This window comes from Antechinus flavipes, chromosome 3, assembly GCF_016432865.1.
Source record: "Antechinus flavipes isolate AdamAnt ecotype Samford, QLD, Australia chromosome 3, AdamAnt_v2, whole genome shotgun sequence".
Lineage (NCBI taxonomy): Eukaryota > Metazoa > Chordata > Mammalia > Dasyuromorphia > Dasyuridae > Antechinus > Antechinus flavipes.
In genome coordinates, this window is record NC_067400.1 from 115615579 (window position 1) to 115643324 (window position 27746).

The window sequence follows — 27746 nt, forward strand, 5'->3', positions numbered from 1 at the left end:
TAAAATTGAAGACTATTTATAGTCCTTTTCTTGTTGCTGTTTGTCTGTTTGTTTTATCAGCGGCCTTACTCACTAGTTGATAATAAATAATAGCAATCTGAATTTTTCAAGATTCTTTGAAATAGAAGCATTTTATATCAGCAGATTTTTTTAAAGATGAGCTTCTTTTAATGCCAAGACCTTCATGAATCAGGAATGAGAACGCATACTATGTAAATTTAAGGAGGACAATGGAATTATAGAGCATTTCCTGCTCTATTGATCTAAATTAAGTAATGACATTTTATTCCAAGAAAGTACACACTAATGGATGTCATAATAGAAACCAAGTGAATCTAACCACAATGTTGTTAGCACTGAACATAATTTAATCAATTAATGTATTTTGGATTTTCACTTGCTTCAATATTTAGTTGTATCAGACACACACGCATATGTGTGTATATATATTCTTTTTTATAATTATTTTCAATTTTTATTGATAACTTTTTTTGTTCATTGAATTTATTTCTGGATATATTTCTCCTCCTACCTAGGACTCTCTCTTAAAAAAAAAAAAAGAATATAAAAGAGAAAACATTAAAATTGTTTCATTTAGTTAACCAACACATCAACCAAATTTGAGAGTACATGTGGTTCCATATTCATGCCTTCCTTCTTTTTTCTTTTCTTTTCTTTTCTTTTTTTTTTTTTTTTTTTTTTGCAAAACAAATGGAGTTTAGTGACTTGCCCAGGGTCATACAGTTAGGAAGTGTTCAGTATCCAAGGCTCGATTTTAACTTAGGACTTCGTGACTCTGGGGCCAGTACTTCAATCCACTGTGCCATCTACTGCCCACATAGTCTCCTTCTTTCCCCAGGAAAAGTTTTTAATATCATTTCTTTTGGCCAAGCTTGGTCATTACAGCAATTAGTTTTATGGTTTCTTATTGTTATTTTTCTTGTTCTCTTTACTTACATTGTTTACTTTATTTAATTGTTTACATTTTTTTTAGATTATGTTTATTTCACTCTTCAGAATTTCATATGTATTTTCATGCTTCTCTAAGTTCATCATATTTGTCATTTCTTTGTAAAATGTTTTCATTTTTATCCCACCAATTTCCCAGTATCTTCCTCCTGCCCCCTCCCAGAGAACTACTCCTGAAAACAAAAAATATTCATCTTCAATACAGTTCAGTGACATCCTATTATATTTATATAACATAATTTATTTTAATCATTCCTAAATTAAAAAGCATCTACTGTTTCCAGGTTTTTGTTGTCACAAAAGGGCTACTATGACTATTCTGGTATAAATATGACTCCTTTATGTCTTTGATATCCTTGGGCTATATACATGTCCAGCAATGAATATTATAGTAGAGTATATACTCTACTTTAGTAGAGTATAACTCCAAAGTTGCTTTTTCAAAATAGTTTTATTATTTCACAATTTGACCAATGACATATTAATGTATATATTAAAATAGATAGCAATATCATGTTGCTTGTTTATTTCTTTTTAATGTCAGCATAGTCCAAAGATGAGGACTGAATAGTCTTCAGTTATTTATTTAATTGAAATTTTCTATAATGCTATCTTTACGAAGGGAAAGGGACCTTTATGTGCCAAAATGTTTGTGGCAGCCCTGTTTGTAGTGGCTAGAAGCTGGAAAATGAATGGATGCCCATCAATTGGAGAATGTTTGAGTAAATTGTGGTATATGAATGCTATGGAATATTATTGTTCTATAAGGAATGACCAGCAGGATGAATACGGAGAGGACTGGGGAGACTTACATGAACTGATGCTAAGTGAAATGAGCAGAACCAGGAGATCATTATATACCTCAACAATGATACTCTTTGAGGGTGTATTCTGATGGAAGTGGATCTCTTCAATAAAGAGAGCTAATTCAGTTTCAATGGATCAAGGATGGATAGAAGCAGCTACACCCAAAGAAAGAACACTGGGAAATGAATATAAACTGCTTGCATTTTTGTTTTTCTTCCCAGGTTATTTATACCTTCTGAATCCAATTCTCCCTGTGCAACAAGAAAACTGTTTGGTTCTGCACACATATATTGTATCTAGGATATACTGTAACCTATTCAACATGTAAAGAACTGCTTGCCATCTGGGGGGCGGGGTGGAAGGAGGGAAGGGAAAAATCAGAACAGAAGTGAGTGTAAGGAATAATGCTGTAAAAAAATTACCCTGGCATGGCTTCTATCAATAAAAAGTTATTTTAAAAAAATGCTATCTTTACAAATCATCAATATATCTTGATACATTGATACTCCAGATACTTAATGCATTTTAAAAACTGTTATCATGATACTACTGTTCTCTGCATGTTATTATTGTTGTCTACTTACTCATTACTAGTTACTTATTGTAAATTTTATAGTTTTATTTTCTATCCTACTACCGTATTGACACTACTTCTAAACTACCATTTCATCATCAAATATGGAGAATGCTATGTATTTTTAAAATAGATATAATTTTATTTGAGAATTTTAAAAAAGAATTTCTGGTAATTTTGAGATATTTTCATTTCAAAGTTCATTTTTTATTTTACAGAATCATAGAACTTTGAAACTACATTAGTGTATTTATTCCTATCACTTTACAATGACCCAATACATACAATGACTTATAATGACCCAAAATGACAATTGCATGGCATAATTATTATCAAAGGTATTTTAAAATATATCAGATATTGGCATTTCTGAGAAACACAATTTAACTAAACAAAAATAAGTTTCATGATAGAATAATATATCAGAAACTTGAGTTTTTGCATGTTGCATCATTCATTGAATCATCTCTTCAGTTGCTAAAACTAGAAAATATCTGCATGTTCAACTCAACAGACTACATAGCAGATAAAGACTATGCAGAACTCAGAAAGAATAAAATATAAAAATTTTGTTTACACCCAGATAACACAATATATTTAATTGATATTTAAGTGAACCAGAGATTATGAAAAAGATTTTAAGCCTTTATCTGAAGAGATAAAATGTGGCTTACATTGAGGTCACCAAAGGCAGTTATTATAAGATGAATGGTCAGAATCCCTACTAAGGAAAACTAGTCAATACACATCAAAAACAATCACTATCAAAGCTTGTACTTTTGTTGACAGTGTTTTCAGAGAGGCCAGGGGTATAATTAGGCCAGAAAATTGCTTTCTCACTTCAAGAATTATTCCTTTCAGGTCTAGGGTTAACAGTCCAGAAAACTTCATTAAGTGCTAAATCCACTTGAAGACAACTGTCACAATCAAGCAGGTGAATGAAATTTAAGCCCTAATATTCAAAATCTTTCATTGGAATGATGATATGCAATAAGAACTAAAGACTGATGGAGGTTCATTACAAATGATAGTCTAGACTTTTCATGGACGTTTGTGACTACTCACTACTTTACATTTACTTATTCATTTACTCATTCAGCTACTGAGTAAAATGAAAAGCACTTATTACATGCTTATCTGCTAAGTCCTTATATATGAGTACTTCATACTAAAGATAAAATACAAAAGTTAGATAGCCATTATCCTTTAGAGCCTTACATTTTATTGTATGAGGGAATAGAGAAGACAGGACAATATTAAGTTAGAAATGATAAACATTATTTAGAAATTACAAAAATTTCAAGCTGAAAGAGACCATGTAGATAATTTAGTATAAAAGCCATACATTTTATATTCTTTGTTTCTATTATGCTTATAATATTATTATATTTATATTTTAGGAAATTAGGGCATAATGACATTAAATGATTCATTCATAATCACATATCAGGAGTGCTTTTTTCATCCATAATACTGTAGCTGAGAATAAATTAAAGGTAAAACTAAAGATGATGAAAACCTATTAAATGTCCAATATGTAGAAAGCCCAGAAAACAGCTTAATAGGGTAGCGAATCTTATATTTATCAAGAATAGTGGCATGTCATAAAAATAACACTATCCCCAATCAAAGCAATCAGAAGTTAGACTATTAGGCCTGTCTATGTTAAAATTTATGCCACTATTAGAAAGACGAGAGTCTATGAGATGAAGATTAAAAAAAAATTATGAGAAAATAACAAAGTTAAGGGAAAATCAAGTTAAAAAGAGATTATTCTTTAATGGAAAGAAGAAAATGAGAATCTCAAAGAGTTATATGGTTTAAAGGGTGAAATATAATACCTCTAAAAGGTATGTATTTATATATATGTTTATATGGACACCTATGTATTTGTATACATATATATTTTGTGTACATTACTAATTCATTTACCATTCTTTTCTATTTATAGGAATTTTTATGAAAATTATCTCTATATATATTAAGAGAATGTTTGTTGAAAATAAGTATTAGGAAAAGGCAGATTTTTTTCACAAAAGAGTATTTACAGAAGATCACATCTTCACAATCACCCAATTAACTAGAAGTTGTAGAGAATACAAAGACACTTTTAATGTTATCCTTCCTCCCCCCAAAAGTAAATGATTTTAGAAGAAAATGTTTCCTAAACATTTATTAAAATCATTAAAGATTTATTGATAGATGCAATGACAGAAATAATTGTATTCAATAATCCTTTGATTTTGACATTAGGTATATATATTAGTGGGGGAGAGAATAAGAAAAGGAACACAATTAGAAAGCTATTGCACTAGTATAAGAAAGAGGTGATGGATTAACTAGACAGCAGTTATATAAATGGAAAGAAGGAAGTTATGTATGCTTCATAAGATATGAAAGCTAAACTGTGTCTTAGATTTAAATATGTATGCACATATGACTTCAGGCAAACCGGCACCTGTTAAAGACCTTATCTTAAAATGGCCAAAGTCTCCCACTGCATCCAGGACCATCTCTATTTCTCCTCATCTCTATCTTGCCCCTGAATCCAGATGGCTCTGGAAGACAAAGTAAAGCTGGTAACTTTGCACAGCCCTCCTTAATTCAAATCTATCTTACTTATATGTCATGATACTATCTCCTTGATGGTATGGTCCTCTGTAAGGACAACGGACAAAAAACAATCATGATACTATTTCCTTGATGGTATGGTCCTCTGTAAGGACAAAGGACAAAAAACAATGTGTGTGTGTGTGTGTGTGTGTGTGTGTGTGTGTGTGTACATGTTAATATTTCTAACTTTATAGATTTATGATTTTTACATACTTAATTATCCAAATCCACAAAAGCTTTCAAGTGTCCTTTTAAACAGTAACTAAGCACTCCTGGTGTTACCAAAAAATACTATTTCTTATTCTTATATCCATTATATATTTCTTATATCCATTAAAAGATATAACAAAACTAAAAGAATGGATTCATTATAAAGGCCTCGGATTTCAACTGCTTCAGTAGATGGAAAGGAATGGAAATCATGATATTAAAACAGATTCTGAGAAAGATAAAAAAGATATTGCTTACTATTTAGCCTTCTGGGTCTCTATATGATAATTCAATAAAAATGGAATAATTTAACAATTATCAAGATGTTTTCAAACATCTCAAGTTTGGCACAGTTTACATAGAATACTCATACTCAAAAAGATTTTGTTTAATTTTCACCAAGATGTTTGTTGACATGGAAGCACACCTCAAAATCATCTTGATCTAAACAGCTTTTGAAATAGCTCCTGCCCTCAAGGAACTTACTTTTTAATGGAAGATATATCACAGAGAAATATAAGCAGTCAACTGGATAGTTCCAGGAAAAAAATATTACGTCAGCAAGTATTATGTTATCTTCTATCATAAGTACAAAAAGAACTTAATATATCTGAAACATTTAAAGTTTTCTCCAAAATAGCTCGATCAATTAAACAAGATTTTAGTATCATTTTAAGTGGATCCACGCATTGCGCATGCATACACACACACACACACACACACACACACACACACACTCACTCACTCTCACAAACTCTATTTAACATTATTCAGATGGGGGAAACCTGCATTTGATGAAATTTGAGATGATCATTAATGAAAATGTCACATGTCAAAAATAATGAGTAATAGCATGTAATGGTTAATGTACCATTGGGGGAACCGAACTGAGATTAAGTCAGAAATGAAGATGAAATATCATATTGCCTATGGCAAACTCAAGGAACGTACTTTATCACCAGGAAAAGGAATAGGTATTTACCCATTAAAGAGCATAATTTGGGGTTTTATAATAACTTTGGGCCAAGAAGGCAGCAAGCACAGAACACAAATGTTGACAATAGAAGAGATGAATTATGAACCATTCCTAGTAATAAAATGAAGCAAGAATAGGAAAGAGGTGATTCTCAGCTCTGTAAGATTGTATCTATGAGTTTTATATCCCATTCAGGCATGCTTAATTCTCATTTGGACATTCATGGCATTAAAATTCCATGGCTGCAATTCTTATGGATACATGAGCACAATTCAATACACATAGCCAGCTAGAAGAATGTGGACAGAAGGCATTGGGGAAAATGTTTGATGGTGATGACAGTGATAATGATAATTATACTTGCAATGATGATGATTGTGAATATAATCAGTTTAGACAAAGCTAAAAGAAACAGTTCTCCATTTCCTTAAAATCCCATATATCTACTTAGTTTTTGGTAAACATGTTTCCAAAATATCTGCCTTCCAACAATTTCCTTATATTAATACATATGATTTTCTATTAGAGATGATTGATATTGAGCTCTCTGTAATTTCAAGAATTCATAGAATATTATTATGTCATATGAAATTCATGCCAGGAAAGCAATTGCAGTTATAAATCAAGGAGACAACTCATATGGACAGGTCATATGGGGATTAGTTCTCCTTGGAATGGTATCTCTCCATTTAATTTATTTGCTAAGTAACTTAAAGGTTAGATATGCAGTGATGAATCACATGGTTGAATAACATCAAAATAATGTCATATTGTAATTTTAAATATAGTGGTCCTGTAGTTTTGAAGATACTATATCTAACACCTGTGCTCTTAGTAATCGGTATTTGCAAAAGATTGTACTTTCTAAGGTTTCTTTACTTTTGAGAAAGTTAATTTCTTGAAGGGAATTAATTTTAAAACTAATTAGATAATTTAATCTGCAGTTATTTGTAGGTTTCAAATATCTCAAGTCACACACAAAAAAGTTGTTTCTACATAATTTTGTACCCAATTTATCACATTTTGAGCATATCTTTCCATTTAGAAATTATTATTTGGGAAAAAAGAGTTAAAATAACAAAATGATTATAAAGAACAGTGATGCCTTTATTAGATTCATTTTGCTGATGTTGCCAAATTAATTCCCTAATACTGTTCTATTAAGCTGAAACTCAAAGAAAAAAAACATGACTTCATGTAATTGTTGTCATTTTATTTGTAAGATATTAAGATATGTTTAGATCTCAAAAAACTAAATTATTATTCTTAAAATTATTAAAAAACATTATGTTTGGCAACAGAGTAAGAGCTATCAACATTTTAAAGTAGGACAAATATATTTAATGCAATTCAATAGAACAACAAATAAAATTGATAAATTATGGTGACTGTATGCTAATTGCCAATAAGGGATTTTCATCAGAGGATGGATGTCATTTATTTGATAAGCAGATATTCTGGCAATGGAAATGAATTATAAGTAAACCAAAGATTTTACAAGACTTTAATTGAATTGTATTCAATGCCAAATAATATATATCAATAGATTAATTGTTCTAGGAAAATGAAAATTTTAAGGAGAAAAATGATTCAATTGAGTCAACAAGTCTGGAAGTTGGAACAATGCAAAATACATTTTTGGAAATAATTATGATAAATGTAGAACATGGAGTGATTTATAGAATAATGAAAAGATTATTTCTTGGCAGATTCATTCTTTGCTCAATTCCTAAACAAAAATAAAGTCTGATAATAATGATATTTATTTGATTTTTAGATAATGTTCATCCTTTGAGAAAATCATAACCTTTTCATGACTCTGTAAAATGAGATTTTGTTAAGCTTTTGATACAAAAGTAAGATTGAATAAACCCTATGATACTTATACATACATAGATAGCCTTCTATTAAATACTGGACAGGTGGCAAGTTTAATTAGAAAGTAAAATAGTATAAAATAAGACATCTAAAGAGTTTACTCTACTGTATATTCCTAGCCAAACATGAACAAGTTAATATGATGAAAGCTCTCACATTAATTATACTGTCTACTTCCTTAATGAAGTGCAAAAATGTTTGTGCTATTTGATTCAATTTATTGAATTAGGTTACAGTTTTATTGCTATGAAAACTGGCTTTACAGTATATATCAATTTATTTCCAACAATTAAGCAATAGAAAATTCAGCTGCAATCAATGGAAAGACATATCCACTTTAAAGGTTCACTACCATTTTTGTAAGTGTTTTATTTTTGAAAAGAAAAAAATAATTACCATTCAGAAACTGTACTTAAGATTAATGCTTCTGATGAGTACAGTTTATTTACCTACAACCTCAGCTCCATAAAAAGAGATCAAATTCTGGGACATGTGTATCCATCAAATTGAAGTTATACTTGAAGGGATCAGTGTGTATACTAAAAATTCAGACTTCATAGATTTAGACTTGACTTTGGTCAACTAATTCAGTCTTTCATTTTAATTTATGAGGAAACTGAGGCTTATGCAGATTAAGTGACTTACTCAAGTTTACATAGATTAGTAAATGCTAAAATTGGGCTTTAAATCCAGGTTTTATTATTTCAAAACCAGTACTATTTCTACTGTTTTTTAATAATTTTCCATCCATTACTAATTTTTATTTAACCACTTGTTCAGAACATGAATATGGAAGATGAGAAGAATAATAGCTTAAATTTATATATTATATTAAGTTTAAATGTACATATAGATACATAAAAGTTTCAATATGGCACTTAACAAATTATTTTCCTAAGATATCAAATCAATGTAAAATTCATTAAAAATGAATTTAAGCAACTTATTCTTCCTCTGAGTCATGGGTTCTAGAAAAATGAAGGAGGTCATAAAAACTGAATGTTTGGGGGATCACTTGAATCCTTACAAGATTCATGCATTCCAGATATGATTTCAGTTTCTTTTACATATTAAATAGTGTTCTTCCAAATCCAATTTTATTTCTTATCAGAGAACTCAACTATTTATATTAAATTTAGACATTTTAATTTTTTCTTATCTATTTTACAAATAGAGACCCCTAGCATTTAAAGATAGAGGAGAAGGAAAATGAAGAAGATTGGTTTTTAGTTTTTTACTAAGTTTCTTAGTTTATTCCAAAATACTGTCTTGATCATAGTATGTACTCTTTTTCAAAATTATTCTCTATTCCTTCATGTATTGTAACCAAAAGTTTTAGGTAAAGCAAAACAAAAAAAAAAATCCTATCTGAAAAATTCAGAGGCTAAGAAAAAAATATGAATCAAGCCTATCCAATTCTTAAAAGCAAGTATATTAGAGCTAGGAGCTACTTTTTTAATGATTAAGAAAGCTTTATTCGAGGAAAGTAAAAAGAAATAGAACTTTAGACTTACAGGAGGTCTGAACAGAGGAGGTGCTTAAAAATGCTTGCTGACTAACTGACTTATCTTCTTTAATTACGCTTTTTCTCTAGGCACCCACCTCCTACAACTTCATTCTTTCTATCTTTATACAAAACTTATTAATCATTTCCTTTACTCTGCATTGTCAACTGCCTTCTGGAAAGCCTCAGCTGGATATCTTAGTCAAATATCAGACTGAACAGATTGAGAAAGAAATTCGTGATCTGCCCCATAAAAACGGGCTCCTTTATTTAACTTCTTTATTTCTATTAATTTCATCTCTATTCTCCTAATTGAGCAAAATTAAAATGTGATTTTTAATATGTCTTCTTTCTTAAATACACCTTCCCACTCATGTTACTTCCAAGATTTTAAAAAAAATGATTCTTCCATAATATCTCATATTTTTCCTCTCCCTCTACTCATACTTCAGCTACCTTAAAAGTAGACTTTTATCACCAGGACTTATCATAGATCTCCCATTTGAACTTTCTGTCTATAGCGTTTTCTTTTCTCTTTTCTTTATGTTGATGCTCTCCTCCTTTTAGTAGTTCCCCAACCTAATCATGTTACTTTAATTGTCTGTAGCTCCCATTTGGATGCCAGGTAAGCATTTTTCTGACACAGACTGGTCCTACCTTGATCATTTCACATGATCTCATGCACATGAATGAGATCATCATGTCATGATCTCAAGACTTTTCATTATCATACTAGTCATTCTGGATATAGTCTCCAGATTTTCAATATTTTTACTAAAGTGATGCCCAGAACTAAATATAATGCTATAGATATGAGCTAACCAGGGCAGAGTGCAGTAATATTATTACCATCCTAGTCCTGGATATTATGCCTTTTTAATTCAGCCTATGGTTACAATAGCTTTCTTCAGTGACATATTTTTTGACTCAAATTAATGTTTTCATAATTCCCAAACCCCTGTTTTTTTTAAATGAATTGCTAAGAATATTTTCCCCATTGTATACTCATGAAAGTTTTTTTTTTTTAATCTCTTGGATAAAAAAAAGTCATATTGTGAAATTAGGCCCAATATTCTTCCCTTTTTTAAGACTTTTGAAAATCCTGTCATTCAACATGTAAGTTAGCTATCACTTCTAACTTTGCATATAATCCTTTCTTTCACTGGAGATATAGAGTGATTTGGGTTTAGAATATTATATATGTTGAAAAAAATGATAATATGTTGATTTGTTTTAGTAAAATTGTTTGGCCTCCCTTCCTAAGTCCTTGGTATAAAAAGCTTATTAAGCAGAAAAGCTGGAAAAGATAACTGAATCAAATATAATAACAAAGAGTAAGTTATAATATTTATGATAATATTTTTGTTAAGAATAATACTTGTGGTAATACCATTAATTCACCAATTAAAATGTTAAGCAGCATTTCCTATTTTCATACCTCCTAAATCAAAACCTATATTTAGGATCCCTCTATGTTCTCTATTCTCCGTGTTGTAATTCTTCTTATTTTCTTAGGCTCAAATAAGCTTCATCTTTTCTATAAAACCCCTCTTGACCCTCCTAAAAGAAAACACTTTCTTTCTGAATGTTTCCTTTCTTATCACTTTTTTCTTATATTATAATCAGTTATATATATATATATATATATATATATATATATATATATATACACACACACACACACACATATATATATATATATACACTCCCATGATTATATTTTAAGTTCCTTGATAATAGTGGTTCTTTCTTATTTAATATTTATATATTTATATCTTATAACTTAGCATGTAATATAGAACACTGTAGATGTTTAGAAAGAGAAACAATATGCTATATAGAGAGCTGACCCAAGAAGAAGAGGACCTGATATAGACTTCTGAATTATTTATGCTTTGTAATCACCAGCAAGTCACTTAAATGAATGTAGCTATATAAAGGATCATATTGTCCACCTTCTGACATAGAAGTTTTTGGACCAAAGATGCAAATTTGTCTTTTTTTTTTTTTTTTTTTTTAACAGGCCCAATGTATGTATTTGCTTTTCTTAACTATGATCATTTATTTAAAGGATTTTATTTCTCTTCCCTAATTTACATTGTATAAAAGCAAACTTAACAATAGTGATGTAAATATTTTTAAACATATAAACAAAAGGAAATCTAGAGAAGCAAGACAATTTTTGAAATTAACACATTGGATTTATCTACTTTTAAAGTGATTTGTATTCAATGGAAATTCAATGTTTGATGTACAACTTCCTTTTTTTTTTTTAATATTCTACTAGAAATGTTCATTTTGAGACTGTGTTTTCATTATTCTATTAACAGAGTTTTTTTTTTTTTTCCAATAGAAAGGAAAATGAATTAGAAATCAGAAAATCTGGGTTTACATGTTTATAGCATTATTGACTAGATCTATAATTTTGGGCAAATAATTTAGCTTCATAAGTTTAAGTTTCCTTAAGTAGAAATTAATGATAACTTATATTGGTGAAACTCAATTTGCAGAGTTGTTAAGATCAAACAAAATGAAAACTTTTTTTTTTAAACTGTGGAGTGGCTTTTTAAAAATGAAGAGGTTATTGCTATTCAGAATAATTGTGGACAATTGGCTCAATACAAGTTTCTGGTTCATTGAAATACCCAGTTATTGTTGCTGTTTTGTTGTTATTTTGTTTTATTTTTTCACACAATTATCAAATATTCCTATGTCTCATCTATTAAAGAACTCACTATTTGGGCAATTGATTTTTGAACCTAAATGTAAGACATTAAAACATTTCATTCAGCAGTCAGGTGAATTAATTTAAGTCTATATTTCATTATTTATCATATTATCTATCATTATTAAAATTTCATTTAAAAAGTAGTAAACTTAAGGAAATTGTTTCCCCCAAGTGATCATAAAGGCTAAAAACACCAATTGTCTCAAAAAGGGTTTTGTATTACTTCAATGATAGATACATACATACATAGCAGGTTGTCTAAAGAACCTCAAGAACTTTTTAGTGCTGACAAGGAAAACATTTTTAAACATTTTTAACATTAAAACATTTTTAAAAGCTCCTTTTGCCAAGTCAGAAACAAAATCAACAAAAATAGATTGGAGAGACTATATATTTATCCAAATTATATTCATTACAGCTTGATTAATAACTTATAAGTAAATAAAAATTTGAGGCAGATGAAGAGTACTGCCAAGAAAACATGTGCCCTTCTTTACTCATGAAAGTTTTTCTAAATTTTAATAATTGTGTTTCAGACTCACTGGTATATTTTGGTCAAAAAACCCTCCTACTACTCTGTGGCTCCACATTAAACTTAAACAAATTATATTTTAAAGAAGATTATCAAAATATTGTAAAAAGAAACAAGAAATTGTTGCCATAGTAATAGTAGTGATGATGACAGTGTTGATGAAGAGGAATACTGTCATCAAAGGGACTTATTCATTTATGAAGCTATGTCATGATTATATTTAAACTTATTTTTGGTCACAGATAATTCACAATTCAAAAGATAATAACAAAAAGCAGATATGACTTTTTAAATCTAATTTATCCATCTTGTTACAAATTGTCCTTTTCCATGTCAAAGAGTATGCTATTCTGCTAGAAGAGAAGTAAATAATTCATTGCAATTATGGCAACAAGTTTATTCACAGAACTCCAAAATACAATTTCATTACAGCAAAACTGCTATGGAGGTAACTTAAATTCATTGTCAACCTTAATATTGTTCCCATTTAACAACATGAGATTGTAGAATAACTATAAATATTTTGGAAGAAATAAATTAGACCAAAAGAGGACAATTCTTCCTGTTTCTGTAGTTTAGTCCCATATAGTTATTTAATTAAAGCCTAAATAGATAATTTTATTGCTCTCCTAGAATGGAAATGTAAAAGAAAATACTTCCCATATGGTTTTCATTCATTTTCACTTCAATAAGCCAGCAGTACATTACCTACCAAGATCTTCCTTCATTGTTTTTCAGCTAAATTTAAAAGCCAATGAAAAGAAAAGTAAACATATTTACCAACATGGCATATTGGATTATAACATTTTGTTTGGATTTCACTTACTCAGGGGCTGCTAAATATTTGATAGAAATAATCAGCCTAAAATTGTATTTATGAGTGCAAATGAGTAGAAATTATAATTAAAAAAAAAAAAAAGAAAGAATGGACTCTATCCTGTCATTGTTTTTTATATAAACATTACCTCTTAAGTACAGTAATCTGTACTGTTACTATTAGCCGGATTTTTCAGGAAAACATGGAAAGTCCTCCATGAACTCAAACAAAGTGAAATGTAGTGTGTACAAAGTAATAGGCAATGTTCTGCGATGATCAACTGTGAATGACTTTGCTATTCTCAGCAATATAATGATCCACAACTATTCTGAAGGACTTATAATGAAAAATCCTATCCATACCCAGAAAAAGAATTGTGTCTGAATACAGATTGAAGCATTCTCCCTCTCTCTGTCTCTATTTCTGTGTGTGTGTGTGTGTGTGTGTGTGTGTGTGTCTCCAGTTTTCTTAAGGATTTTTTTTGGGGTAGGGGTAATGATAAGGGAGAGAATCTGGAACTCAAAGTTTTAAAAACAAATGTTCTAAATGTAACTGAGGAAAATAAAAATATTAAATAAAAATTTTAAGAAATGAAAAAATATAGTAATCTGAAAACACCATCTTTAATTATAAATTGAAGGCAGATGCTAAAGAATGATTATTAAGCAACTGCTCAATAAATTTATATTGGGGGAAATATGAACAAATTTTGCATGAGTGTGTTTTCTCTCACTACGAAAAAACTCTAACAATGCATATTAAAATAATAAATATCGACAGACTAAAGTAGACTGCTTATCCTAGAAATTTACAATAATATTTTTACATTACATCTTTCTTAAATCAGATCATTTGAAAATATATTATTGTAATCTGTAGAATTTTTAAATTTTGAGGTAGGATGGTAAGGAAGAAAATCAGAGTATATTATGGACTTCTTTGCTTAATTTATTAATGAAAATTTTTAATGCATTTGTAGCTTCTTGTACATTATCTATGATCTTTGTTTATAAATACTCTCATGGAATCCAATGTATTTGCTATAATAAAACTCTCAATAGACAATGCAAAATTCCAATCTAGGAATTTTCTGCTGAGAAGTTGTTATATTCAATGCATTTTAAATATTACAAGAATGCTGGTACAAAGAGAAGTGTTAATATCTATCAGATTTGTTTTGGATATTGTTGCTGGTTAGTAATGTTTAGCAGAGTAAACTGAGAAAGATAAATCCTGATAATGACTTTCTGAATTGTGCATCCAAAGGAGATTATTTCCTTTCAATTCTTCTTCATTAGATAACAGAGTATTAATGCAATTTGCTGTGGTTTAATATTGCCCTGGTTCAGTATTTCTTCCAATAATGAAAAATTGCAATCTATAAGATATTTACTTTCAAAGCATGTGTATAGACTCCCTTTTACCCTGTGTGGATGTCAATTATTTGGTTACAAGTAGGTAACAGAGAGAGTGAGAAGTTCTGAAAAACGAAGATTTATTTATTTTAAAGTTAACACATTTTATTTTTCAAAGACATAATTGTTAAGCATTAGTTTTTCCTATAAGATTACATGTCAGTGTGGGGTTAACTGAGTTACTTACCCAATATTCATGTGAAGTTGATACTTTCAAAACTAGTTTACATTCTTGCCTGAGGCAGAAAATCAGGAGATTGGCTAAACAGTCTTCAAATTAAACTCTTATTTAGGAGAGTGGCATTTGGAAGTCCGGAAGAACCCTTTCCTTCTATTTAAACAGACATCTTTCTGAAAATTTTATAGGAGTTGCTCCTGTTACTAAGATGAATTTATTTTTACACCTGTATTTATTTATAAAAATGATTTATTACAAAAAGTGTTCAATTCAAATAAAGTTAGTGAACACTATAGAAGGTATTGGTTTGTGAAGCTCTACAAAGGTTCTCCTTTCTTTCATTAACTCCAACTTCTGGTTGCTATGGTACCAAATGGCAACCATAAATTCTGGGACTTATCACCATCTGCCCCCACCCCCTTCTGAGACACAAACATATATATGCACACATGCACACACACATTCTTTCCATAAAAACTTCCCCAAAGAAAATATTTGAATGAAAACATCTAAATAATGGTATTCTAGTTTTTTTTTTTTTAATTTACAAAAAAGCAAAAATAATTAGTAATTATTCAAAAGATTTTTTCACTTTCAAGAAAAGCTTTACTTAAATTTTTTACTTGGAAAAAAATGGTGTGGTTGTACAACAAAATTCCTGATTATTTTATAGAACTATTGAATCAATTGAAATGAATCAATTTTATTTTCCTCAAGAGCATGTAAAGCAGATTTAAAAAAATTAATGTCCTTAAAATTATATTTGAAATTCATATAGTTATTGTTATTCCCCCAATCTTATTTGATTGCTTCAATATCACTGTGAGATAATGCTACAGATATTATCATTGTAATTTTTCAAATGGACAAACTGAAGTTCATGGAAACCAAGTGACTTATCCATAGTTGTGATGCTAGTAAATATCAGAAGTGAACATTTCAAAATCCAAGCCCAGAACTTTGATCACTATATAAGACAATATTCTTGAAATTGTTTTAGAAAATTGTCTTAGAAAACAGTTTTCTTTGGGAACACTAGGAACACTTCCAGGTAATATACTTCACTATGATACTATTTAATTCACTGCAGTAGTAACTAATTGATATCTTAGTGGTCTTAAATTGTTCGTTCAGCTTGTAGAAAATCAAACCACAATGAGAGAGTAACTTATGCCCTAGGAAAATCTGGATTCAATTATGATAACATGCCACTTAGCCAGTGGCAAGACTTCCAACAACCTCAATCCCCTGGAACATACCCCAAATCCCAAAGTAATTGAAAAAGGCCTATGGTCTTCTTTATTCTGCTAAACTGCTGTCACAATGCTACTAAAGGAAAAAAAAAAAGTATGATACAGTCAGAAGACATGGTTCTAGTCCCTGACTATGGACAGCTACCATGGACAATCTTTTGTCTTCAGCATTTTCAGCTGAATTAGACATTCACTGATATAATTTCAGATTCCATTTGAAAAGAAAATTCTTTTGGTCATTTAATTTTTCATCCCATAAGATGAGGAAGGAGGTGGGACAAAACAACAGAATTGAAAGTTAACAACGTAATATTAAGCATACTCAATCTATGTAATTACAAATTTTAAAAACATAATAATGGATCTCCATTCTAATGACAATGGGTCATGATATTTTAAATTAAATTCAGCATCCTCCATTTATGAAAGCATATCCATTTATTAAAGCATATCAGTAAATAAATAATAAAGCAGAATGACTCAGAGGCTGGACAATTGTTTGGATTCAAGAAGACCTCATTATTATCAAGCCTCTTTCTAAATTATATTATTTTTATGAACTTGGGAAGCTCTTATTTCCCAAAAGTTTCTAGGCAGTTTCTAAGACCATAAGAAATAGGAGAATTATCCATTTTTCTCCATGGCAGAAGTTGTAAATCTAAAACTATCAAGTCACCTACTTCAACTTACTCATTTTACAAATGAGAGGCCCATAGAGGATAAATAACTTGCTCAAATTCATATATGTAGTAAGGGGGCAACGACAAGAAGCAAATTCAGATTCCACTATTCTAAATTCAGTACCCACAGAGAAAAAGATCAAAGGTCCAAACCAAAAATGAAAAGTATTTAATGTATTCCAGGGAAATTTACATGAAAGCTAGAATTCATATTAAATTTTTTGCTACTTAACCTCCAATTAAGTTTTCCCTCAAGGATTCATAGAAATATTGAGATAAACCTGAGTTCTTGAAAGCAATAACAATTTAACAAATTGCTGATAGTTTGACTCCCAAGCTAAAATGGCTTTGAACAAAGGGCCCAAAATGGAGAGGATCTATAATCTAAGGGACAAACTAACTAAATATGAAAAGTCCAGAAGGTTAGACCTAAAATATCTATCTCATCTTATATTATTTACATATCATTGTTACTATCATCATTATTATCATTATTAGACAGAAATAATGAAGATTACCTACTGAAATTTATTATCTGCAAAAGTAAGAGTATTCATACTGATCAAACTAAGGATTCTTTTAAGCATCAAAACATGAGTTTTAAAGAAATGTTCAAGTTATCAAGGATATTCATTTTTGTGAAACATTTCATTACTTACCAAAATGGGCAAAAGAGACTTTACTTGAATCCTGAAAACCAGGTTAATTTTTAAAAATTCCATACTCTCAAATAAAGTATTTTCTATCATCAACTTCAAGAAAACATTGATAGATATGGTAGAAAAAATTTTACAATTATTTTAAACTCATAGTATTTAATACTGGGTTTCTTAACATGTGTGTGTGTATATGTATATGAGTGAGTATCACAGACTTCGGTGGCTGTCTAGTGAAAGCTAAGAATTCTTTTAAGAATAACATTTTTAAGTAATAGTTCTTTATTTTCAAAATATAGGCAAAAATAGTTTTTAACATTCACTCTTGCAAAACCTTATGTTCCAATTTTTTTTTTCTCTTCTTTCCTCCCACTCCCCCCCCCTCCCCTCAGACAGCAAATAATCCAATATATTTAAACTATGGTCTAAAACTGCTGATACTTCCTTCCCAATATGATCAAGTCCATTATCCATTAATGTAAAATCAAGGTAACCATGTACTATGCTATCTCTTTACTGAGGCACTGAACACATCTCTGGTATTTGTGGGCACTGAAATTAGTACCCTGGGGGTAGCAATTGAAAAAGAAAATATCCCTAAGACACCAGAGCAGTCACTGCCGACCTAACCATATCAGAATGAGGCCTATACATTCATTCTTTATATTTGTATGTTTTAAAACAAAAATGGAGACAGGCAGAAAGAACATATTTACTTTCAGTGACTATAGAGAATGGCAAAAATCACTATTTGTTAAACAGATACTCTTAGGACCTATTAAAAAGAAGGTGATAAACCTTTACATAAAACTTCCCGTTTCTTCCACATTCAGAATTTAGATTTTTGTAAAAATAGACAATCCTAATTGAGGACACAAACATAAAGGCAATACAACTCAATAATTTGAGAAATGGATAAGAAATGGACAAATGTAGGCTTACTGCAACTCCTCAAAGCAAATTCTTGAGTTACATTCAACAAGTGATTTCTGTTTTCCATGCTTCAATTTCTCACCTGCAAAATTGGGAGTGTAATGCAAATCTCCATGGAAATTCAAATTATCTAATATTAGGTACTTAGGGTGTTTTTATTGAGAAATATTAATTCAATATCCATCATCTGAATAATTGGCTTCAAATATGCTAATTTAATATTATTAAATGCACTTTAAAAAATTATGATTTGGATCCAGGTTATCTTAGAAATTACTTTTCTTCTTATATACAAGCATATTAACTAGCATTTCCCATATTGAGGGAAACTGAAGCAGATTTCTCTTGTTCCCCTCAACATATTTCACTGGGAGATTTTGACTTGGTAAACTTCTTCACATCATAATCTGAGAAAGTATAAGGTAATTTTCACAGTACAGTTGTTTGAATTGTGACCCCTCAAAATGGAAAAAAAAAACAACCTATATATTTTTTTCTGTCCCGATCCATTTGAGATCATTTCATGTAGAGTCAATTAATATCTTTAATCAGATAAAATAGTGGTTCAGTTGCATTATTATTTATATGTCCATATATAAATAAAATACCATATGTATGTGCTTCTAAACATGGGGGTTATATGGCCTAATTCTTAATTTTTAAGACATAAAAGCAAAAGTGATCCTACCTGTTGGTGGTATGATGCCAGGAGACATTAGGCCGGGGACAGAATGTGGCATAATATGGGAATTCTCTGGGGAGGTGACACTTTGAGTCCGCTTAGGAGGCCTTCCAGGTCTAGAACTGAAACAAACAAAAAAATTTTTACAATTAAGCTGTTGTCTTACACATCATTTCAAAGTTGTTTCAAGTGGTAACATGGATTGTAAATAAATTTGTTTCAAGGACGGTTGCTTTTGCAGTTAGATGTAATAGACTTCCATCACTAATTAGATTACATGCTGAATTCATTTTCCTCATTGAAGATCAGCCACTCTTGATGCATAATTCATAGCCTGCACCTCGTTACCTGCTTCTTCATATTAATATCTATACACAGTTTGAATTGCCTCGTTTGCATATGCTAAAGTTCTGCATGCAGCCTTCAGCACGAAAATTATGCACTAACTTGTAATAATTATTACAGTCAGCCTGCTATTGATTTATGAGACTTTTAAAAACCAAATATGTGTAGTACTTGTAATGAATGATATTTTAAGGTTCTTCAGGAAATTAAAAGGCAATGGCTGCCTAAGGAAATGTTCTGCTTGTTTGATTTAATACTACAGTTAGCTGGGAGGTGGAATGAAAGAGTGATTCAGACCTATAGCACATTTTTCGATGATATGTTTTATTACTTCGCACTGCTAGCCTGATATCTAGATGATAAATGACAATACATATCTAATGTGTGAAAAGGTCTTGCAATTTCTTTATTTTTTGTCATTTAAAAGATAAGTCAAGTTATCATTTAACCCTTATTCTATTTAAGTGAAAATCTCACTAGGTTGCCTTACTTTTAATATACTGTATTAAATTGGAAAGGGCTTAGGATTATTTGTAGGACATCATTGAAAAACTGTCAGAATAACATCTTACATCTGTCCTGAGGATAAAAAAAAGGAGGACTTCATGTTTTAGCATTACTTGTCCTTTACATGCCCATAGCACAGCAACTAAAGAAAAATTCTACAGAGCACAGGCTAAGAAATGACTTTTACCAACTACTCCTTGCCAGAATGAAATCACTAATAGAGTATTAAGAGTTCATTTTTCTCAAAGATAACTACTACCTGCTTGTTGATATGTGACCCCGCCCCCCCCCACATGCACACACATACATTTTGATTCTGAGACCTTCTATTCACATTTTAAATGTCCTTTCTTCCACTTTCTGCTAAACTGACTTTCAAAATCCTGTCAAAGACATTCTCTATGAGTGAAGCTCATCTCTCTACTGAAATAGGAGACATTTAAGCCTCCTCAATTATTCAGAACATACTCATGTATTTAAGAGATCTTTGTTGAATGCCTACTGTGTATTAGGGATGCCTATTTAGGGTGGAGAACACAAAAATAAATGAGAATGATTTTGTCCTCAAGTAGATTACAACTTAGAAAGATGAGATAAAGCATACATTATATTCTAAGATAAGAAAAAAATGTGGTCTAGTAATCAGTGTAGTACGAATAAAATTCTATGAGAGTTCTAAGGAAGAAGAGTTCATTCTGGAGTGTAATAGAAAGTCAGGGAAGACAATATAAGTTTTGTTATTTGAGAGAAATATTTAAGAATTGATGATATTTGGCTCAGATGTATCTGACTATGTGACTGTAGAGGATACCAGAGGTGATAAAAAAGACATTTTCAAAGCCAAAAGAATAAAGTAAGCCAAAACACAGAGGTGAGAAAGTGTCTTTTTGGGGAGGAACAAGATGAGTCTACCATGGCTATATGGGAGATTTATCTAAATGATAGGTAAGGGGTTGGTAATGAAGAAATGCTCATTAGATACTAAGAATTTTGGAATTTATTCATAGTAAAATTCACTTGTGTAAAACCACAGATCTTTAAAAAGGTGATATATTAATGAGCATTTCTTAAAGGCTATTTAGAACATCCCAGTCCCCAAATTAATGAAAACCTTATCTCGTATATGGTGACTCCTAATATCTTTCAATGAAAAGAAATCTGCCAATGTTTATGCTTCTTTAGTCAATATTATGGCAGAATTAGTTTTTTTTTTTTTTAAAGAAAGATGAAAATGTAATCAGTTTATTAAATAAGCAAAACAGACCAAAACTATCTTATTTAATAAACTGACTAGGAATAATCATCTAAAGAGAGAGAAGAGAAATTAAATAGAGAGAAAAAATAACAAAGTAGATAGAGGCAAGTAAGATACCAAATATTTTATTTCAAGTTTAGCTAAATTGAGCTCTCATGACAACCTTAATGTCTGAGAGCCTCTCTAGTTTGCCAATCTGACAACCGAGTTGTCAGGACTTGATTCTTGTCACCATTGTCTTTATTAAATTATTTTAAATAGAATAATAAAAGGGGCTTATTTGGGGATTTGGAGAGAGTCTGATAATATTATGTTTCTCTTTGTACAGGAATGGTTCTGATTTCTTAATGACAATCTTGGTCACTATGACTGCCTGGGAGGGCAATAGTTGAGGATTAAAGAGAAAGTTCAAATTACTAATAAATTATGAGGATGTCAGTAGATTATGACAAACTCTCTTTGCTTCAGAGATAATCATTTATACTCATGGGTTTATAATCAACAACTTTTTAAAGGAGAAGTTGATTTTTTAAATTAAGAAAAACTGATTAAACAATAATTATTTGAATAATCATTATAATTATATTTACTGCCCAAATGATCTCCCACTTTCATCTATCTTCTAGTATTCCCATCCTTTAATCTATTTTGTATAAAAAGTGTTTGTGAATTGGGCCCCAGACTTTAGAGGACAGGGCAAATTCTCCAGGTTAGCCATGCATTGCTAACACCAGAATATACAAATAATCTCTGTAATCTCACAAAACCAACCAAGGTACAAGTATTCTTCTAAAAATAAAAATTATCTTCCTAGGAAGTACAAACTAAAACAATTTTTGTGACATGTATAATTGTTCTTTACTTTATACTTTAGACAGAACTCAGTCTTTAAAATGGTAAATTATCTTCACTCAAGGAGAAGAGAATCCAAAACAGGTGTTAACTTTTACACTTAGGACATTCAGTGATATTCTACACTGTTTTTAAGTCCCTCTTAATGGAACCCCGACCCCAACCCTAGAAATAAGGGTTTTTTCTGGTAATTTATTTGTACTGCCACAGTTCCCCTATTTTATCCTCCCTTCTTCTCTTCCCACCCATCTTTTTTTTTTTTCTGATGTGAGGAAAATGGTGTGTGTGGAAATTCTACCAATGCAGACCAGCAACTTTTCCACTACTTAAAAGTTTTAGACAATTACCAGAAACAAGGAGCATCTAAACGATTTGCTAGGGACATATAGTCAAAAAGTATCACTACGTTCATTTTTTTTAAAGCACTTTCACAGAGGGATTAATTCAAGGAAACTTGGGAAGATTTGTATGAATTGGCACAGTAGGAAGTGAGCAGAACCACAACAATTTATACAATAAAAATATCATAAAGATAAGTGACTTAGTATGACTTAGGAACTTTGATCAAGGCTATGTCAGCCATGACTCTAGATTATCAAATTCCTAACAGAGAGATGATAGATTGACAATCAAAGAATGAGACACTTTATTTTATTTGGCTATGCATATTTGATGCAAGATACTTCTTTCCCCCATTTTTAGTCCTATAAATTGGCTGAGAATGATGAAAACAATAGAATATAAATGTTTATTGATAGAAATTTCTGAATTGGAAAAAATGTACACTAAAATCTGAACCAAAGACAACAGTTGCAAATGATATGAATTAATAAGAACCTCTCACCTAAAAACAAAACTAAGCAGCAGTTTTTTAAAATAGGGAAAAAATAAAGTTTACTGTTTCTCAATATTCTTCAATTTCATTTTAATCTCTTCAGTATTTTCCTGACAATGTAAACTTAATTCCCTATCAACATAATTGGGGCAGGTTAAAAAAAAAAAAGTAAGCAAAATGTAGAAGGGGATTGTTCGACTGGTAAGAAAGGAAAGGAAAGGGAATCCAAAATAGAAATGGCAAATATCAGCTTTTCAGAGAGCCAAGAAAAGGAAAATCTAGCTTTCAGGTCAAGTCAAGGTAGTAACAAGATTAACACAAAAAAAGAGTTTTGGAAAGTCATTGAATATTGAGGAAAACACCTGATATCCTTTGCCTCTTTCATATAGAGAATTCCTATATATGGAAATTCCCTTTCTCACTGCAATTTTAAAGCCTTAATGAGTTGCCTAGAGCACTGAAAAGTTAAAGACTTAGAATAGTATGTATCAAAAGTAGGGTTTAAACTTTGATCTTCCTGACTTGGAGATCAGCACCTTCCTCCCTTCCCAAGCTTTGTTAATACAGAATCTAATTATTCAGCCCTTAACTCATATTTTGTTTTTGTTGTTGTTGTTGTTATTGTTGGGTCATTTCAGTTTTGTTCACATGATCTCATTAAGGACTTTCTTGGCAAAGAAATTGGAGGGCTTTGCCATTTCCTTCTCCAGTTCATTTTACAGATGAGGGACTAAGAAAGTCCCTTTTAATTTAATTTTATAAGTCCCTTTTAATTTAATTTTATTTAATTTATTTAATTTTAATTTAAGTGATTTGCCCAAGATCACACAGCTAGTAAGTGTCTCAGGTTAGATTTGAACTTAGCTCCTCCTAACTGCAGGGCTGGTGCTCCATCCACTGTGCCATCTTGTTGCCCAATCCCATATTTGGGAAAAATAAATATTTGCCTTCCAGGTACCAATTTCTTCATTTGTATAATATATTAACATACCTCTAACATCTCTTCCATTTCTAAAGTTGTATGCTTATATGATACTTAGGCTTAAATTTTCCTCCCAAAATTTTAAAGAGGAAATATATTATATGAGCACTTTTCTCTTTTTATTCTGTATTGATATCTCCTCTGGAGAATTGGTTGCCTATTGTACAAGTAAATTCACAACTCCAGCAAAGAAATGACTCTCCCCATAGAACAGATATTCTAGCAAATTCTACAAACTGAAAGAACTTCAAGTACCACTTAGTGATGGATTATGGATCTACTGCCTACAGTTAAACACCCCTTAAAAATCAGAGAATTTCATTACCAAATGGCTAAAAAGTGATGGATTTTCATCCACATACAAACTCTTGGGTGATCTAGTCACATAGAAGATGGGATTATTATCCAGAAGTTGAATAAATTGAAGCACTATCTCCATTTTGAAATTGCAGATCCTTCAAGTTTTATCAAGTAAGACTAACAAGCAAAACAAAGTTCTATGTTTTCTAAGAGTAGATGCAAAGAGAAAAATCAAGGAAATAGGATAGATAATTGGTTCTTAAGGTTGTTCCCAAAGCTGACATTTGATGAATCCATGAGATTTTTTCAGATTCCATTTGCTGACAGTTATAGGAAAAGTGTTTAAAGACCTTCTTCAAGTATTCTAATCAATTTTTAAATTTAAGAAATACATTGGTCTTCTGAATATACAGTTTTATTCCTTTCAGTTCATCTCTAACTATAGTAATAGATGACAAGAACAATGGGCCACCTTGATCCTGCTCTCTCTCTCTGTTGTACCACCAAAATATCTGAAGAGGATGAGTATACTAAATTAATAAATACAACAATATTCTTGTATAGGATCATTATTTGTAGCTAAAAAGAAACTTTGGAGGTCACCCAGTCCAAAACCATCATTTTTAAAAATGAGGAAATTTTGAGTCAGAAATATTGAGTGACATGTCCAAGGTCAAAGTATTAGTCCTAAACACAGCCAGGATGAAAACGCCTGTCCTCTGACTCAATCCAGCATTTATATTCTAGCACTACATGAAATAAATAAAACGTGACATATTCTTTGATGTTTTCCAAATTAAACCATAATAACATTGCACATAATCATCAATTCATAGACATGGATAGGACCTCCTGAGATTATCAAAGCTGTGCCTGTATGGTATGGAAAAGAAGAAATTTAAACATGCCAAATCTATAATCAGCCATTTGATAGGAGAAAAAAATAGACCAATGATTTATTATTACATAGGGAAAATAAACAATTTAAATAGTTAGTTGATTAGGGTTTTTCTCAATTATGACAAATCTGAGGTACTAGTATTAATGTCCTCAGACATCAGAAAACACTATTTTCAATTGCTTTTTCTACCACCTGGGTTACTATGAATGCTACTGAGGTTTTTTTTTGAATAGTGATACATATATACATCTACTTCACTAATTTGTATGTAGTCTGGTTCATTCCACCCTAATTTTCTCTAATTTTTAATATCCTATTTATAAGTGTTCTTAATATCTTTTATGGAGAATATAAGCTAATCAAGGACATCCTAATTCACACATTACCTAATATAAGTGTCAGAAATGCATTAAATTTGGTCAGCTGATCCTTTAAAATGGTGTTCTCATCCTCTAGGCTGGTGGTGTATAATAAGTAGAAAAATAAAAACCCTGAATCTCCTCTATAATGATCTGTTAAATATATTAATTAGACATCAGCAGACTATTAATAAACATGTTCTTATTCTTCACAGCAGCATGATTTATCTTATATATTGTCAAGATGCCTTCATCTCTTAGCATTACTAAACCACATGGGTCAGATGCTCATCCTACGTAACATAGGTCAGACGAGAATTGTGCTCTAGGGACAGGCAATTGAGCAAATCTATTAAGTCATTTATTCCACCTGCCTGCCAGTGCAAATTTCATGTGTTTAGCTATGTCTATTCTCAAAAGGCTGGTATTAGCATTATCTAAAGTACAAGCAAAAAATAAAGTTCAAATTAACATCACAAATATGTACTTACCGACAATATTTTGCTTTTTAAAATAATGCATATTAGGCAATGCTACTAAAAAGAAATTAGTAATGCTGAAGAATTTCATATTTAGAAGGCAGGGGTTTACTTACTTTAAATGCTTTGATCATTTGGACAGAAGAAATCCAGGTGTTGATAATTACTTGAATCTAATGCTATCTTTTTTTTTTTTTTTTTTTTTTTTTTTGGTTTAGGATTGGGGATGTGATTTTATAATTCAATACTGCTTGGTTCTGGTTGGGTGTCACAATGTTGACTTTGCCTTCAAAACAGACATCAAATCTACTTTAGGTAACTGAAATTGGTTAATACATGATTAATTCTAAAGATAACCAAAGATCTTTAAAGACAGCTTCCTGATTTGATTTTTTTTCTAGTAAGTACAATTTACCAAATCAATTGTGTGAAATAAATGATATAATAAAATAATGATCTATGAAGAGAGGTAGTATAGACCTTTAGTACTTGTTGCTTAAACTTGGCAGTTTTAAGTTGTATTAACAGTAAAATATCTGATCAGGTGGCTGTATTGTCTTATACCAGTAAAGTGCAAACCTGGGAGTAGAGGCTACCACTTAGACTGTCTATGAAATAGAAAACTGAATCAGATCAGAAATAGAGAAAGTAAGGAAATTTACAGTGGGACTGGGCTTGTAAATGGCCACTGTACTTATATTCTGAGAGACACAAGGAGACTCAGTGTCAATTTTTTTTTTCCTTAAAATAACAATGCTCTTTTGAGAATAAATAATAAATGATTTTCGTAGCCTTAAATTAGATCCCTTTCTCTCTGAAGAGCCCATTAGATTTTCAGTAAAAAGTTTGCTAACAGAAATATGTGACTTGCTAGTTGTTAGTTGTCACAATACCAGTTCAATTTAAGAATGGTCTTTAGAATCCATAATATGAACTCATGTTGATTAGCAAATAGAAATGTCTGAGTTTAAAAAAATGAATTTTATAAAAGCGTGTTGAATTGAATTGAATTGAAGTTTTTCTTAAAAGCTTAGATATCCCCTTTCTAAAATTATCCTGAATCCAATTAGGTTCCTAAATGTTACCTACTTATGTAAACTGTAACTGCACTAATTGAGATTATATTGCATGCATTACTTGCATTATATTTAACCAGCAGAAGAGCCTATTTTATTTCAGTTGGATAAAATTTATTAAGTACATTTTACTACATGGAAGATATAGTTCTCATCACTCTTTAGATTCCTCTTATCTGCACATAATCTGAGAGTCTAGGCCAGGTTTGAATTCACATCTAACAAGAAGTAGCAATATAAAATTAGTACTAGGATTTATTTTCTTCCTTATTTTAAACTTTTATATAAAGGATGTATGTATATGTGTGTGTGGGGGGGTGTACCTCTCTTTTTGATGTTTTCCCCAGGTAGGGTAGTACAACATAAATTGTACATTCTATTTGGTTTTGTTTTAGTTTTAGTTTTCTCTTCTTGCTCTAAGTTTTCCAGGCCACAGAAGTTTCTGCCTGC

The 27746-nt window shown here is 30.6% G+C and overlaps 1 protein-coding gene across 3 annotated transcripts in view; it reads right to left on the bottom strand.

Moving 5' to 3' along the window:
* DACH1 (dachshund family transcription factor 1) overlaps positions 1-27746 on the bottom strand; it is a 481861-nt gene that overhangs the window by 255924 nt on the left and 198191 nt on the right. For all 3 annotated transcript variants that reach the window (XM_051983908.1, XM_051983907.1, XM_051983909.1), the window contains exon 2: positions 19412-19527. In XM_051983908.1, the coding sequence (XP_051839868.1) occupies positions 19412-19527 (116 nt within the window). The remainder of the gene's footprint in view (positions 1-19411; positions 19528-27746) is intronic.